This window comes from Lathyrus oleraceus, chromosome 2 (genome assembly GCF_024323335.1).
Source record: "Lathyrus oleraceus cultivar Zhongwan6 chromosome 2, CAAS_Psat_ZW6_1.0, whole genome shotgun sequence".
In the NCBI taxonomy this organism is placed as follows: domain Eukaryota; kingdom Viridiplantae; phylum Streptophyta; class Magnoliopsida; order Fabales; family Fabaceae; genus Lathyrus; species Lathyrus oleraceus.
This window is the reverse complement of record NC_066580.1, coordinates 486,071,476-486,086,150: the sequence shown is the minus strand read 5'-3', so window position 1 is coordinate 486,086,150 and position 14,675 is coordinate 486,071,476. Positions and strand designations below refer to the sequence as shown.

At 37.6% G+C, this 14,675-nt stretch overlaps 1 protein-coding gene across 1 annotated transcript; it reads left to right on the top strand.

Moving 5' to 3' along the window:
* Nucleotides 1–11,804: 11,804 nt before the first annotated feature.
* On the top strand, nucleotides 11,805–13,672 carry LOC127120774 (probable membrane-associated kinase regulator 2). Its single transcript, XM_051051315.1, has 2 exons — nucleotides 11,805–13,191; nucleotides 13,319–13,672. Exons 1-2 carry the CDS (start codon nucleotides 12,114–12,116, stop codon nucleotides 13,366–13,368), a joined length of 1,128 nt encoding a protein of 375 aa, XP_050907272.1. The 5' UTR covers nucleotides 11,805–12,113; the 3' UTR covers nucleotides 13,369–13,672.
* The last annotated feature ends 1,003 nt before the right edge of the window (nucleotides 13,673–14,675 follow it).

Here is a 14,675-nt window from a genome sequence, read left to right as displayed (position 1 = left end):
TCAACAAAGAGGAACGACTGTAGTACATCCCAAAAATGACTTCGAAACCTCCCACAATCAAAGAAGGACTCATGGTTAGAGAAGCAACTCCTGAACACTCCCATCAGTCATAGGGTGAAGCTGTAGATTACACCCCTCAGCTCGAGGGGGAGGAGCCTCATTACACTCCACACCCTGAAGATGAAGATCCTAATATTTCTATTCATTATGAGGATGCCTATGTGCCTTTCTATTCTCTCCGACCTAGACAGAAAGAGCCAAAGTACACTCCAGGGTCAGATGACGTGATTGTCGAGGATAACTTCGGCGACGAATCTGAAGATGACCTTTAGATTAATTGTGGAATAATGTCGGCGTTGTCGGCCAAATCTGATCGGGTGTCGAAATTTTCTAAGGTCGGGGAATATTTTGTTCAAGACGAGACTGCCAACCAGAAGCCTTTTTGTTACTATGTCATGAATAATGGCATGGTCGTAGAATATCATGCAGTTTTTGAGAGGCCTGATCCTAGCATGATGTATCATCTGAAGCCACTCTTCATTAGGGGAAAGGTGGACTCCAAGGTTGTTAACAAGGTGTTTGTCAATGGGGGTGGGGCGGTCAACTTGATGCCGTATTCAATTTTTAAGAAGATGGGGAAAACTGACGAAGATCTCAGGTCCCATAACATGGTGTTGTCCAACTATGAGGGCAAAACCAGCAATATCCTAGACGTGATCCAGGTGGATCTATCAGTTGGTTTGACATCCAGGCCAACTTTGTTTATGGTCATCAAGTCCAACGCGAACTACAATTTTTTGCTTGGACGTGAGTGGATCCATGGGTTTGGAGCAGTGCGTTCAACGCTGCACCAAAGGGTTGCCATATGGAGAAAGGATGGAATTGTTGAGAATATAGAGGCCGACTAGAGTTATTACAGAGCTAAAATAGGCAAGGTCGAAAAGAGACATTTTGATAAGAATCTGGTGAAGATACCACCGTGTTATGCTGCAGAGGAGGTGCATACCTATAAGAAACACTCTACTTACTCTTTGAACTTACACCAAAATTATGGGTTTATCTGGAACAAAGAGCAGGTAGAGAGAAAGTCCGCCGAAGATAGAAGTCTGCCTCCTATAGGGTGGACAATGGTCAATGAAGATGATTGCTGAGTCAAAATAATTGGCTCGGATTTTGGCCTACATGGCTGAAAACAGAATAAAATCAGCCCTAGAGGCTGAAATTGCTCAGGATATGACTTTTGAGGCCAATGTTGAAAGCTCCAAAAACATCGGAGATGGCCCTATGGGCCGGACAACAACTTCAAAAAGTCGGAGGCTCGACTATATATATGCCAACGAGCCTTTGGGGTTTGATAAAGACCCGCTTGAAACTAATAAAAAAATTCAAACCCAAGATCCTATAGAAGAAATAGATTTGGGTGAAGGAGCAGTGAAACGACCAACATACATTAATGCCAAGATTAATTCGAACATGAAGAAGCAGTTGGTTGAGTTGCTCAAAGAATACAAAGACTGCTTTGCATGAGACTACAATGAGATGACATGTTTAAGTTGAGAGATGGTAGAATTAAAACTACCAATTCGGTCGGGGAAGAAGTCGGTGAAGCAACTACCAAGGAGATTCATGCAAGAAATAATGTCGAAGATCAAGGGAGAAATTGAAAGGTTGCTCAAGAGCAAGTTCATAATAACGGCCATGGGATTTCTTAGGATTTGTGGTGCACAGAAAAGGCATAGAGATCAATTAGAACAAGACAAAACCAACTATAGATCTCAAGCCTCCTTCGGCAGAGAAAAAACTCCAATCTTTGTTAGGAAAAATCAATTTCTTAAGAAGATTTATCTCCAACCTAAGTGGTAAAATCAGGTCATTCTCGCCACTCCTTCGACTCAAGAAAGATAGCAACTTAATTAAGGGGTCGAACATCAATTGGATTTTGACAATAGCAAGCAATATTTAAGGAAGCCTTCAGTACTGTTACCTCCAAGTATAAATAGGAGCATGAAATTGTACATAACCACGTCGGATTTGACAATACGCAGTATGTTAGCACAAGAGGATGATAATGGCGGCAAAAGAGACATATATTACCTCAGTCGAATCCTTATAGATGTGAAAACTAGGTATAACTCAATTGAGAAATTATGTTTGTGCCTTTACTTCTCGTTTACTAAATTGAAGCATTACATTAAGCCAGTCGAAGTTTATGTTTATTCTCATTTTGATATTATTAAGCACATGCTATCAAAGCCCATTCTGCATAGTCGAATATGGGAAGTGGGATTTAGCGCTCACTGAATATTCATTAACATATTGTCTTTTGAAAGTAGTAAAGGGACAAATTGTTGCAGACTTCATTGTCGACCATTCAGTGGTCAAGAGAATGGAGGCATATGTAGGGACCAGACCATGAAAGTTATACTTTGATGGTTCCAAACATAAAGATGACTCCAAAATAGGCACCTATATCCTTTCCCCATGGAATATACCCATCAAGTTCAAATACAAAATTCAGGGGGCATGTTCTAATAATGAAGTCAAATATGAAGCCTTGATAACATGCCTTCAAATTTTATTGGACTTAGGGGTAAGAGAAGTCGAAATAAAAGGAGACTTTAAGCTGGTAATTTGAAAGTTAAAGAAGGAGTACAAATGCATTAAAGATAACTTGATGTTATACTTTGTCAAAGCTAATAATCTTTTGAAACGATTTGACCATGTATCGGTCGATCATATACCTCAATTGGAGAATCATGAGGCTAATGATTTGGCTTAAATAGCCTCTGGGTATAAAATTTAGAGGGAGAGGTTGGAAGATTTAGTTGAGATTAAAGAAAAGTTAGTCTCAGAAGAAAACGTTCTAGACACTTTGTCAATGTCAAAACATCAGGGGGCATAAGAACACGAAGATTCACAAGATCTGGAGGATTTGGAAATTGAAAGAGGTATGAACTATGAAGTTTTAGCCATTAACTTAATGTCAGATAAAGACTGGTGAAAACCCATAGTTGGATACTTGCAAAACCCAACAGGAACAACCGATAGAAAGATTAAGTATAGAGCTTTGAGCTATGTAGTGATGGGTAATGAGTTACTAAAAAATGATCCTGAAGGACATTTCCTTAAATGCCTAGGAGAAAATGAAGCTTACTTAGCAATATCTGACGTACATAAGGGATCATGTGGTTCGTATCAGGATGGTCATAAGATGAAGTGGTTGTTGTGTCGACTAGGTGTATACTGGCCAATTATGTTGAAATATTGCATATACTTCGCTAAAGGTTGCCAAGAGTGTCAGAAGCATTCATGTATTGCTAGTGAGTTGCATTCAATAGTAAAGCCATGACATTTCAGAGGGTGGGCTTTAGACATAATTGGTGAAATCAAACCCTCACCGACAAAAGGGCATATGTATATTTTAGTAGGAGTAGATTATTTCACTAAGTGGATAAAGGTTGTCCCTTTACCTAATGTCGACCAAGAGGAGGTGATAAGTTTCATCCAAAACCATATCATATACAAATTTGGGATACCTGACACTACCACTGACTAAGGCTCAGTTTTTACAAGGCATAAAATGGTGGAGTTCGCCTCTGTTATGGGTTTCAAACTTGTAACCTCGATATCATATTGTGCTCAGGCCAACGGTCAGGTCGAAGCGACCAATAAGATATTGTTTGGTCTGATTAAGAAGCACGCGGGACAAAAGACAAAGAATTGGCATAAAACTTTAAACCAAGTTCTATCGGCATGTCGAAATACTCCTAAAGAGTCAACCAATTATACACCTTTTCGACTTGTTTATGGGCATGAGCAATATTGCCATTGGAAATCTACCTGCAGTCGGTCAGGATTCAAAGGAAATCTGAGATCCCAACCGAGTGTTATTGGGAAATGATGTTTAACGAGATGACTTAGTTAGATGAGGATAGGCTAGCGGCTCTAGATGTCTTAATAAGACAAAAGGAGAGGGTTGCTAAAGCTTACAACAAAAAAGTTAAGTCCAAAACTTTTAATGATGGTGACTTAGTTTGGAAGGTCATATTGCCTATGGATCGAAGAGATAGGTTATTAGGAATATGGTCCCAAAATTAGGAAAGACCTTTTAAAATTCTGCAAACATTCTCGAACAATGCATATGAGATAGAAGAGTTGAATCTTGAGAGTCGAACCCTATGAATAAATGGATAATACTTAAAGTGGTATTGGCCTATTCTGCAGGAAATACACATAGATGCAGAATAATAAGTAAATTTCATGAAATCAATAAGGCTTTAGAGAATCGATAGCCTTTAACATTGTCAAAGTGCCATGAAAGGAATACATTATTGTTTTAACATCAAAACATCACCACAAGCGGCGAAAGACAAATCAATAAAAATCAAATTAAGCTACTATCATAGAAAGGGAAATTAGGTTTGAGTCACTCGTATTGAACTTTGGCAGAGTTGAGTCGACGATCAACTTGAGAAATAATTGAAGCATAGGTTGAAAGCTCGTTATCTAGAGCGACAACTGTTTCCAAGTATTGAATACCTCTTTGAGTCTCTTCGTCCAGTTAGATTTGGATGACTCTCCGGAGGTTGGTTTTTTCTGCCTCATCGGCTTGCACCTTTTTCTGAAAAGCTTATATTTCTTTCTTCCAGCTAGCAAGTATCCAGGGTAGTGATAACATTGTTTTCCTGGCGAAGGCTCTCTTCAAGTTCTTTTGCATGCTGGTCGGATTCACTGGATGAATTCCATGATTTAGATCTCTCGGTCGCTATGGGCGCCATCTTGGTCTTGGCATCATGCTTGCATTGAAAGTCGGCCTAAATATGGTCAAAAGGAGGGCCAAAAGTAACTATAAAGTTGACCACTTCGGCAGGAGCATCAGGAACGTCCATTTTCTTCATAAGAGTTTTAACGCTACTTCCATATATGAAGTCCTTTTCCAAAGCTTCAAAAAGGTTGACATCCTCGACAAGGGATTTTAGTTGCTTCAGAGTATCGGAAATAGGCTCAGGCCCAGTTGCACTGCCAAATACGGTCGAAGAATTGGAGCATCTGTAATGGAGTTGCAGCGACTCCTAAGCATCATTCTCACATAGGCCTTGGGATCAATTTTTGTTCAGTGCATCCATTTCTTCTTGGTACAAAGGATTGGCTAGCAGAGTTTTATTCTTGGCGGTTAATGCGTCGGGATTATTCTTTTCCATGCTAGGAGCAGTTACGATAGTAGGATATTCGACACTTTTGGAAACATCAACAATGTTATCTTGTGTCTAGATCTCTTATAAGGGTTGAGGATTTACATGAGGGTTTGTCTATTGAGGAACTCCCTTATCTAAAGTTATTTCTGGAGAAACCTCGTCCATGTCCATGTAGATTTTTTCTTCATCAATTGATGTCGAAGAAGAAGAATCAACAAGAGATGCTTTATCGGTTGATTGGTGAGAAGTGTTGTCTTCAACCTCTAAGGGCTTGTCAACTTCGTCTCCAGAAATTGCGGTGATAGAGGGTTGATGTGCTGGCGAACTTTTGGTTAGTGTTGGTTTAGCAGTCGATGCAAGTGCATGTTACGCTGCCGGTTTGTCCTTAAGGAAAAATATTTGTAAATATTTGACATATAGAAAATATGAGTAATATATAGAGGTTAAAATTACCTTTGAAGTCTCTCCTTCAGGACTAGAGTTGGCGCTCTCATTTGATGCTAATTTCCTAGCGAATGGAGTCGCTTTCACAGCTTTACCAGCAGTAGTTTTCTTTCCTAAGCTTGCTTTGGGAGTCAGAGCCACTTTGGGACTAGCTGGGATTTTCTTTGCACCGGTGCCCTTGGTCTTCTTCTCGTGTGGAGGAGGCTGTGGGGATGAGTTGTCCGCTGCAACAGGTTTAGTAGCTGTTGCGACAGATCCTCCCTTTACAACGGTATCAGCAACTTGTATGCCAGGAAGGCAGGGAAAACAAGGTCAGATTAATAAAAAGGCATAAGATATTAAATGTCGAACAATTGTGTTCGACATCGGAATACATACCTAAGCAGGATGGGAAAAGGTTGCCTCAACCTTCAACTGGGTGAGTGCCAATTGAGCGTTGGCAATGTCCCTCGTCATTTTCCTGTGTTCGACGGATGGGATCAAACATAACCAAATATTAGGTTAAAGAATGGAAAGTAGAAGACAAAGAAGATGTTGGAGAGATTCTCTGCTTCTCTCACCCTCGTGTATGGGAGTTTCGACCCTGACATGTCTAATGTCGACATGAAGGTGGCCTTTGAAACTGTATAAATCCAGAATAGTCGGAGTTACTCGTTGCGCAGACTTCAGACTCTCATTTTTATGATCGCAGCATCCATAAATTCTTTGCCATGATAGGCTCTCTACCAATTGTTAAAGTCTTGAGTTAAATAGTAAGTGGGCTCAAAGCCAAAGAGGATAAGAGTAGGTTGACGGTAAACATGCCTAACTAGCCTCTAGAGGTAGTCATCTTAAGAATAATCGATGATGCTAAGACACATCTCACTATTCTTTTGATAGAATGGTCGAGGAATGGTTTGGGTGATACCAAATTGTCGGGACACCAAGTTAGGTTGATAGTTGAGGATCCTCATATGATCCTTGGATGGTTCAAGACAGATAGAAAGGAGTCGCAACATTAGAACTGATGCCCAAATCTTCTTGGATTCTTTCTCCTTTTGGCCTTTGCCTGGAAGTGGTCGACTAAACCACTCTAGTCCATGGGTCCTCTTTGAGAAAGGGGCCATGTTTTCAGTAAAACTATAATGTTTGGAAAACATCACGGCGTAGAGGCAGAAAGGTTCTCGATCTGACCTGATTTTGTCGGAGGGAGTTAAAAGATGGAATCGGGTGCCTTCGACCCGTCGATCGCTAATGATGGGATCTGTATTGTCAGGGAATTTGGTTTTTAACAAAGTTTCAAAGGTGGAGTTAAGCTACAACTGAAGTAACCAAAATGGTCCAACAAGTGATATGTTATCTTTTGGTTTGATGTTTCTTAAGGCTTCAGTGGCATCTCCTAGGGATGCATATAAAGATCCTAATATCAGTTGGCTTAGACATACATTGTTTCCTTCATGTAGCTGGTTGGCAAAGGTTAAATATCTCTTTTCCACCTTCAGTTATTTGCAATAAAACACGCATCTAGAGAGCCATAAAGCCAAGAAGGAGATATGCTCTTCAGTAGTGGCTTCGGTGGTTTCAGTGACATGGTAATCCTTAGTGTACCTTGTGAAGCCAGCATGATTACTGTTGAATTCAATGTTATCTTCGTCCTGCTCATTAGGATCGAAGCTATCGCCATCAGGAAGTTGAAAGGTGTTAGTCGTACTCTCCCAATAGTAAAAGGAAGCGACCAAGAGGATTTGGAAGTACGAAGGGCCAATCCTCGACAGTTGGATTAGGTCGAAGATACCCATTTATTTCCAGATTTCACTCATTTTCGCTTCTATCTTATCTAGCCATGAGATATAGTCATCATTTTTGGTTGGGGGAGCTGAGCGAAAAACTCGTAGAGCATTGGTTTGGTACTCTAAGCTCATAGGTTATTTAACACTAACTATGGGTTTCGTCCCATGGTAAGCAGGAAAGAAGTCTGTAGACTTAGTAAGACCCTCTACAGGGTCAAGCATAGGACCCATGAAAGCATGTTTTTTTTCTCCAGAAATTGATAAAGGAATGAGTAACCGATATTTGTAGATTTGAAGTTAGGAGGTTCTAGAACATACTCTTTATTCCTAATCACTGTGGCATTGTGCAACGTGTAGGCTAGCGGAACAGGTTCCTTGAAGGCTTTGATATTCTTATTCGGAGGTGCCATTGTTGGTGAACTGTGAGTTTTTTTGGAAGATTTTGGAGAAAAGAAACCGTTTCAAAGCAAAGTTCATGGAAAATGTTGGAAAGACGGTGAAAAGGTGAAGTTGAGGTATTTATAGTAGAAAAAGTTGAGACTATTAAGTCTTCTCAACTTAGCAGTTGAAGCAAGAAAGGTAGCACATGGTGTTTCCATAGATAAGAAACCGAGGTGAGTGACTACACGTAGCTACACTACCCTACAAATTCAACACCATGATGAGTAGTGATATGGGAAGTGGGAAATGCACGTTTTTGAGGTGACGTTGAGAAAAATGTCATGATGAATGTGACATCAGTCCACTAGGTGACTAGCGTTTGGAAAGATAAAAAATGCCCATATCTCCTAGAAACGTCGAAAGAGACCTTTTTTTGGGGTAATTTGTTAACTGAGATTTTCGACAGGAGAAAACCCTCGACAAATAGGGGCAGAGTCGAAGACGTTTTGGTTCGACCAGGATCTGGACTTGGTAAATTTTACGAATGGTATAAGAGATATTTCAACCATGTGGAAATATCGACTGCTCAGTCCTCGTGATAATGGCAAAGTGGTCGGCATGGTGATTATTTGGACGCGTAATGTTACGTTCAAATATCAATAAATGCCTGCAGGTTTCCTTCTAAAGAGACACATGGAGAAATCACAGAAACGTGCTGCATGCAGGACTTTACGTGGTGGAGTCTGAAGATATAAACGTTAGGAGTAGTTATTTCATATTTGTATATATAGGAATTCATTATGTTGAATTAGAGGTGTTCATTGTATTACAAAAATGTCAGTAAAAACTCAAAGTATCAGCGTATAGAGAAATAGGCGAATTATTGAGAGAATGTAAGATCAAATGAATTACCATTTCTTTATTTTAAATTCAAAGTTTCTAGTCATTTCATTTAACTTCAGTGTCATTTGAATCACTTTATTCAACATTTCCAGTTTTTTCCTATCATTTCCTTTAAACTGTTTTGTTAGTCGAAGTCGACATTTAACCTTTTTTCTTACAAGTAGTGTTTGAAAACTCATTTCGATCGAAAATGATCACATGAAAACAAGAGAAACAAAAAACTAAACGGCTATTTGGCACTATGTCCTAGGATTCACTGGTTGATCCAGCAAGTAACCCGTAGTCGAAGATCAGCGGTTGTTTACCATTTTTCAGCGTAAACAATGTGAAAAAAAGATGGATCATAGTTTTTTTTATTCTTAGAGTTTATGAAGAACAATGATAAATTCTTGATTTATTATGGATTTATTGTGGTTCTTAATTGGTGGAAGACAATAGATGATTTTAATGGATGAAGAAATTTGTTAAGAAATATTCTGGATTGAAAAAAATATGATAATGTGACCAAATCAAATTTCATAAAAAAATAATAATTATGGGTTGGAGATGATGATAAATTGAGGAGTAATGGTAAAATTTAATTATGAAAGATATTTTGATAGAAAAGTAATGAAAAATCTCATCATTTATGTTAAAGATGATCATAATAAAGAAGTCATGAAAAATATCATAATTTTGCTGAGTTGTCATGCCAGGTTGGTAACATTTAACGTTTTTTTTAGAAAAATTAACGGAAGGGACCAATAATGCTAACAGAACTAATTTTAAGGGACCAAAGTGTAATGTTTTTTTATTAAGGGACTAAAGCGAAACATTAAATTAAGTTAAAGGACTTAGTGACTAATTATGCCAAATAATAATGAATATTAGATCGAGAAAACAACATGATCATAAACGCCTAAACAAAAATAAACTTACGCAAGTGATCATCAATTTTCTTCTCCTAGTCATCATAGCGGTCAAGTTCCACTATTTCCCGGGAGTTCACAATGGTGAATTCTTCCAAGATCTCAACTATTTCCATCTATATGACAATCAAATAATCATGATTGAAGTCGTTTATGGCCATAAAGTTGTCAGACCAATATAGAGGAAAGATATAGTCGCCTTCATCTCTGAATATCACCATAGAAGTGTTATCTCACCCCTTCACCCTTATGAACATACTCTTCTAGTTCTTGAATTTATTCTAGTGGAGGTGAAGAGGGCCATTCGTAGAAAGGCGTTGAGTGTCACCCAACCTCTTTTGGTTGTTGCCTTAGTACCATAGAAGGAAAGGAAAACACTTATAGTGGGTGTGACTTTCAAGCGACCATAAATCATCTCGAACAATTTTATAAAGGCTTGTCTGTTGGGGGATATGTGAGAAAGGACGACATTTATGGTCATAAGGACCTCATACTCGAAGAGTGTAAAAGGAATAAATGCCCCCAATTCATGAACAACATGGATGTGTAGGCTGAAAAACTCATTTGACAGGCTGACATATGCAACTAAGTTAACCCGTTCTTCTTGAGAATAAGGCTCTAAATTTTCGTCGAACTTGTCGCCCGAATCGGACATGTTTATGTCCTTACAATAGGAATCCGTTTTTCCTGGATTGTATAGACAATCTTATAATCTTCAAATCCCAAGCGTTTTAAAGAGCTAGACACCATCAATGGTCCTGATTTTTTTAGGAAAGAATATGGGAAAAGTGGTCATGATCACTACTAGAATCAAAACTACTATCATAATTTCCAAACATCCCTAATTCAAAAAGTTTGTAATCCCTTGTCCCATTAGGACGCTTAACGTTTATAACACGGTGTCTCTACCTCTTTACATGCTCCATATTATTAAGGGCTCAATAGCATTGTCACTCTCATCTAAATCCCTAATAAATTACATTCTGAAAAAAATAAAGGACGAGAGAAAAGGAGAAATTCAATACTTTCACTTGGGAAGATAAAAAATGGAAGGTGGGGTTGAAATTGGAGAACCAATAAAAAATTTGCTTTGGGAGGATATAGAAAACGCGGAGAAAAAATTACTTTGGAAGGATATAGAAAACATGATGATAGCGTGGATGAGAAATTTGCTTCACGTAGGCTAACATTGCCCTTACATATGTGTGTGCCTACAGTTAGAAAGTAAGACAATCTCTGCCATAAGTAATACCTAGTTCATAATGTCTGTACACTCCCAAGACAAAAGTCATCATGCTTAAGCATTAAATGTCGCACATGTTTCTCAAAGAAAACGCTTGAGGTACTTTCCCAAGAAACGCTTGTGGGACTCATTCAGAGCAATGCTTGAGAAATCCTCCATAAACAATGCTTAAGGGACTTGCCCCAAACAATGCCGGAGGAACTCTCCCTGAGTAGGACTTGAGGGACTCATCGTCGTATGCTTTTGAGAAATCATTACATGTCCAATTTAATCATTTCACAATTACAAGCCTCATGCTTGAGAGGTCGTGGAGTGTGATAATTGCTTTGGATCTAAAAAGGAGCAACTCATGGTCTAAGCAACCCAAAAAATTTGTGAAATGGTCGTTAAAATAATTGGACGAGCGCGACTTCAAGTCACCTGATTGTGGCTTGCGTTGCTTAACCTAAACGTATGTCTATTGTTTGACCCATCTTGTCGATATAAAACATATGATATGCCAATTAGAAACGAATTTTGATTTTCTTAAAAAGGAGGAAATTCTCTCTCCAATTTATAAAGAAGAACTAATCCTCTATTTACTCCCACGTAATTGTTTGAAAGTTATGAAAAAATTGTTCAAACTCAAATTATCCGTAAATATCACGACCTTTAAAATTGATGGATCCATCACTAATGTTTACAATATATAATTTTTTTTTTACCTCCATAGGCAAAGAGATTCACTTTATTATATTCCGCAAGTCAAAGAACTATGAACTCAAATCCACTGCCATCATCGTTTTAATTAACATTTAAACTTGACAATTTATTTTGATATTAATAAAATTGAATATTTATTTATAATAGTATCAAAATATGTAAACACCCATATAAAAATACAGTACAAGTAAAGAAATGCAGAAAGTAACGTGTTCATAAGTATAGGATTTGTATTTTCTTTTGTTGGAGTGCATAAAACAGATGTCAGATTCCTCTCACGGAAAAAATAGCGTTTTGTTTAGAGGCATTGAATTTTCACAATAATGAAAGCTACACTACACACTACTCTCTCTACTCTCCTCTGCTTCTCTCTGCAATATTTACTCTCTCCGTATTTATCTGACCTCTTTCACATGACTATCCTGCAACCAAACTAACAGACAAAACACACCATACTCTTCCATTATTCAATTCTATTTACTTTCGTAATCAACTAAACCCTTTCTTCTCTCTCTCTCTCTCTCTTTCACTATTGCATACCCATTTTACTATACTGGCTCTCCCAACTATGGAAGCTTTTACCTTACTCAAATACTGGCGAGCTGCTGGTCTTGTTGGACTCTCTCCTTCCTCTGAAACCACCACCACCATCCTCTCCGCCGTATCTCAAAACGATAACGCAACCACTGAAAGCGACGATGATAACGACGACAACGAAGACGAAGGTCCTTTTTTCGACTTAGAGTTTACTGCACCAGACGAAGAAGATCATCTTTCTGAACAAACAAACCCTAACAACGAATCACATGAAGACGAAGATGAAGAATCTGACGGTGGTGGTGAGTTTAAGATAACACTTTCCCCTTCAAGCAAAGAACGAAATGATGCAAATCTTTCACTGTCTCCTTCGGAGGATATACAGATAGTTGAGTTGAAACCTTCTTCTTTCCTTCTCAACAACCCTTCCGAACCTAACTCCAAACCTCAGTTCACTGCTTCATTGCTTAAATCTGCAACAAAGTTTCGCGTCTTCATGTCTGGACTTAAGAAACCAAAAACCGATTCTGTGATAACACAGAAGAAACAAAAACCAAATAGAATCAAATTCAAAATTGAAGAAGTTCCTATTGTTTCACTTTTCACTAGAGACAACAGTTCCAAAGGAAACGTCAACAACAACAAAACCCAATCGAACCAGAAAGTAGAACATCAAGCATTATCACCTTTGGAAGAGAAACGTTTCTCCAAGGAAGTAGTTATGCACAAGTATTTAAAAATGGTGAAGCCTCTATACATTAGAGTTTCTCGTAGGTACAGTCATGGTGAAAAAGAAGGAAAGTTTGGTTCTGCTTCTACTGACAACAAGGTTGAAGGTGAAGTGGCAAAGGAAGGGGAAACCGTTCCTGAAAGTGAAGAAAACAGTGCAAAGAGTACTCAGAATCAGAGCCTGAAACAGGGGAATATTCCGGCAGGGCTTAGAGTTGTGTACAAACATTTAGGAAAGAGCCGTTCAGCGTCAGCGGCAGTGGCAGCTTCACCGCCGGCGTTAGTGTCGTCTAAACGCCGTGATGATTCACTGTTACAGCAACAAGATGGGATTCAAGGAGCCATTTTACACTGCAAAAGATCCTTCAATGCCTCCAGAGGTAAATAAAACAGATTCATCTTTTTTTTTTCTTTTTTTTTTTATAAACTTAATACTTGTAATTATTATTTTTAAATAAATTTTTGTAGAAATGAATTAAAAAGAGATTTTTTTTTTTGTTGAAATAGAGTGTGAATCTTCTTCTCAACTATCACAAGAATTGTCAAGGAAAATCTAGTGAGAAATGTCTTTCAGGTTGAAGATAAAGGAAAATGTTTTAGCCTTTAGCATTTTCTTTAGAAGATTTAGATTTAGATTTTGCACAACATTGTGGAGAGAAATAGTCAAAGTAGAGAGTTATGGGCATGTAGCATGAAGAAAAAGCTCTTTCTTTTGTTGAATGCTTCTTTTTTTAGTTTACCTTGGTAGTGTAAATTGTAAAGCTCTTCTTTTCAATAAAGTGAAGGAAGAATCATATCTTTTCGGTTATGTAATGTAATTTAATTTTAATGTACGGTTCCTATTCTTCTTTTGTTTTTTCATATCTATGTGTAGTGTTACCTATAGCCCAATATTCAATAGTGTAAGTACATAATAAACTATAAGTGGAAATTGTTTTGGTAGCATCATTCAATTCATTAATTTCATATGTTTTTTTATTAGGTTTATTGGTTTTTTTGGACATTGTTAGTTGGTCATGATGTTGGTAGAGAGAGAAACAAGATAATGGAGGAAGTTTTATTCAAGTATAAATAATAATTGGTGTTGATTTGATAAAGTTAAAACTTTTTATTAATAATATGGAGAATCATAGTTACTTAAGAGAAAGTGAAAATGTGGTCAGAGAAGTGGGAAAGAAAGATGGAGACATCAGCAGTGAAAGTGTGGTTTTCTTTTTGGATAGATGAAAGAGAGAAAAAAGTGTATCTGACCTAAGAGGTTTGAAATGGAATTTTACATTGGAGTGGAAAATGCAAGAGTGCCATCATCACATGTGTCATTGGTGAAAGTGAAAAAATGTTGTTTTTCTTTTTCTTTGATTAATTAATTACTCTTGGTGTTTAATATAAAAAAAATACCAATAGTATTTCTTAGGTTAATTGAAAAATTAATGTATCTGGACCATTGATTCTTTCTTGAATCAATGAATTTTTTCTGATCTTATTTATAAGAGAAAATTATTTTTTAGACTCATTAAATAATCAATGCATCTCATCCACTATAAAGTTCAAATACATTGGATAAAAAGTGATTTTTTTCTTATTTTTATTACTATTAAAGATTGGAGATATTATTAATTTCGGTGCAATGATACTTTGTGCCCGAGACAACTTAGGATATTCAATTTGTCTTTTTGTGTCACATTTGGACTTGGTCCCACAAAAATTACATGTTGGTTTTTTGGGGCCCATTTGTTGAAGTTTTAGACCTATATGAAAACCCATTCATTATTGAAGATTAATTATACAATAAATCCAGAACATGTTATACTTCATATAGTCTTAAAGTGAAGCACGTTTGAGTATAAGTGATGGGGAATGATTG

What these genes read in the sequence shown, in the direction of transcription:
- LOC127120774 (XM_051051315.1), top strand. Translation starts at nt 12,114, where the DNA reads ATGGAAGCTTTTACCTTACTCAAATACTGGCGAGCTGCTGGTCTTGTT. An exon ending in ATCCTTCAATGCCTCCAGAG is followed by an intron (nt 13,192 to 13,318) that starts GTAAATAAAACA and finishes TTGTTGAAATAG; the next exon opens with AGTGTGAATCTTCTTCTCAA.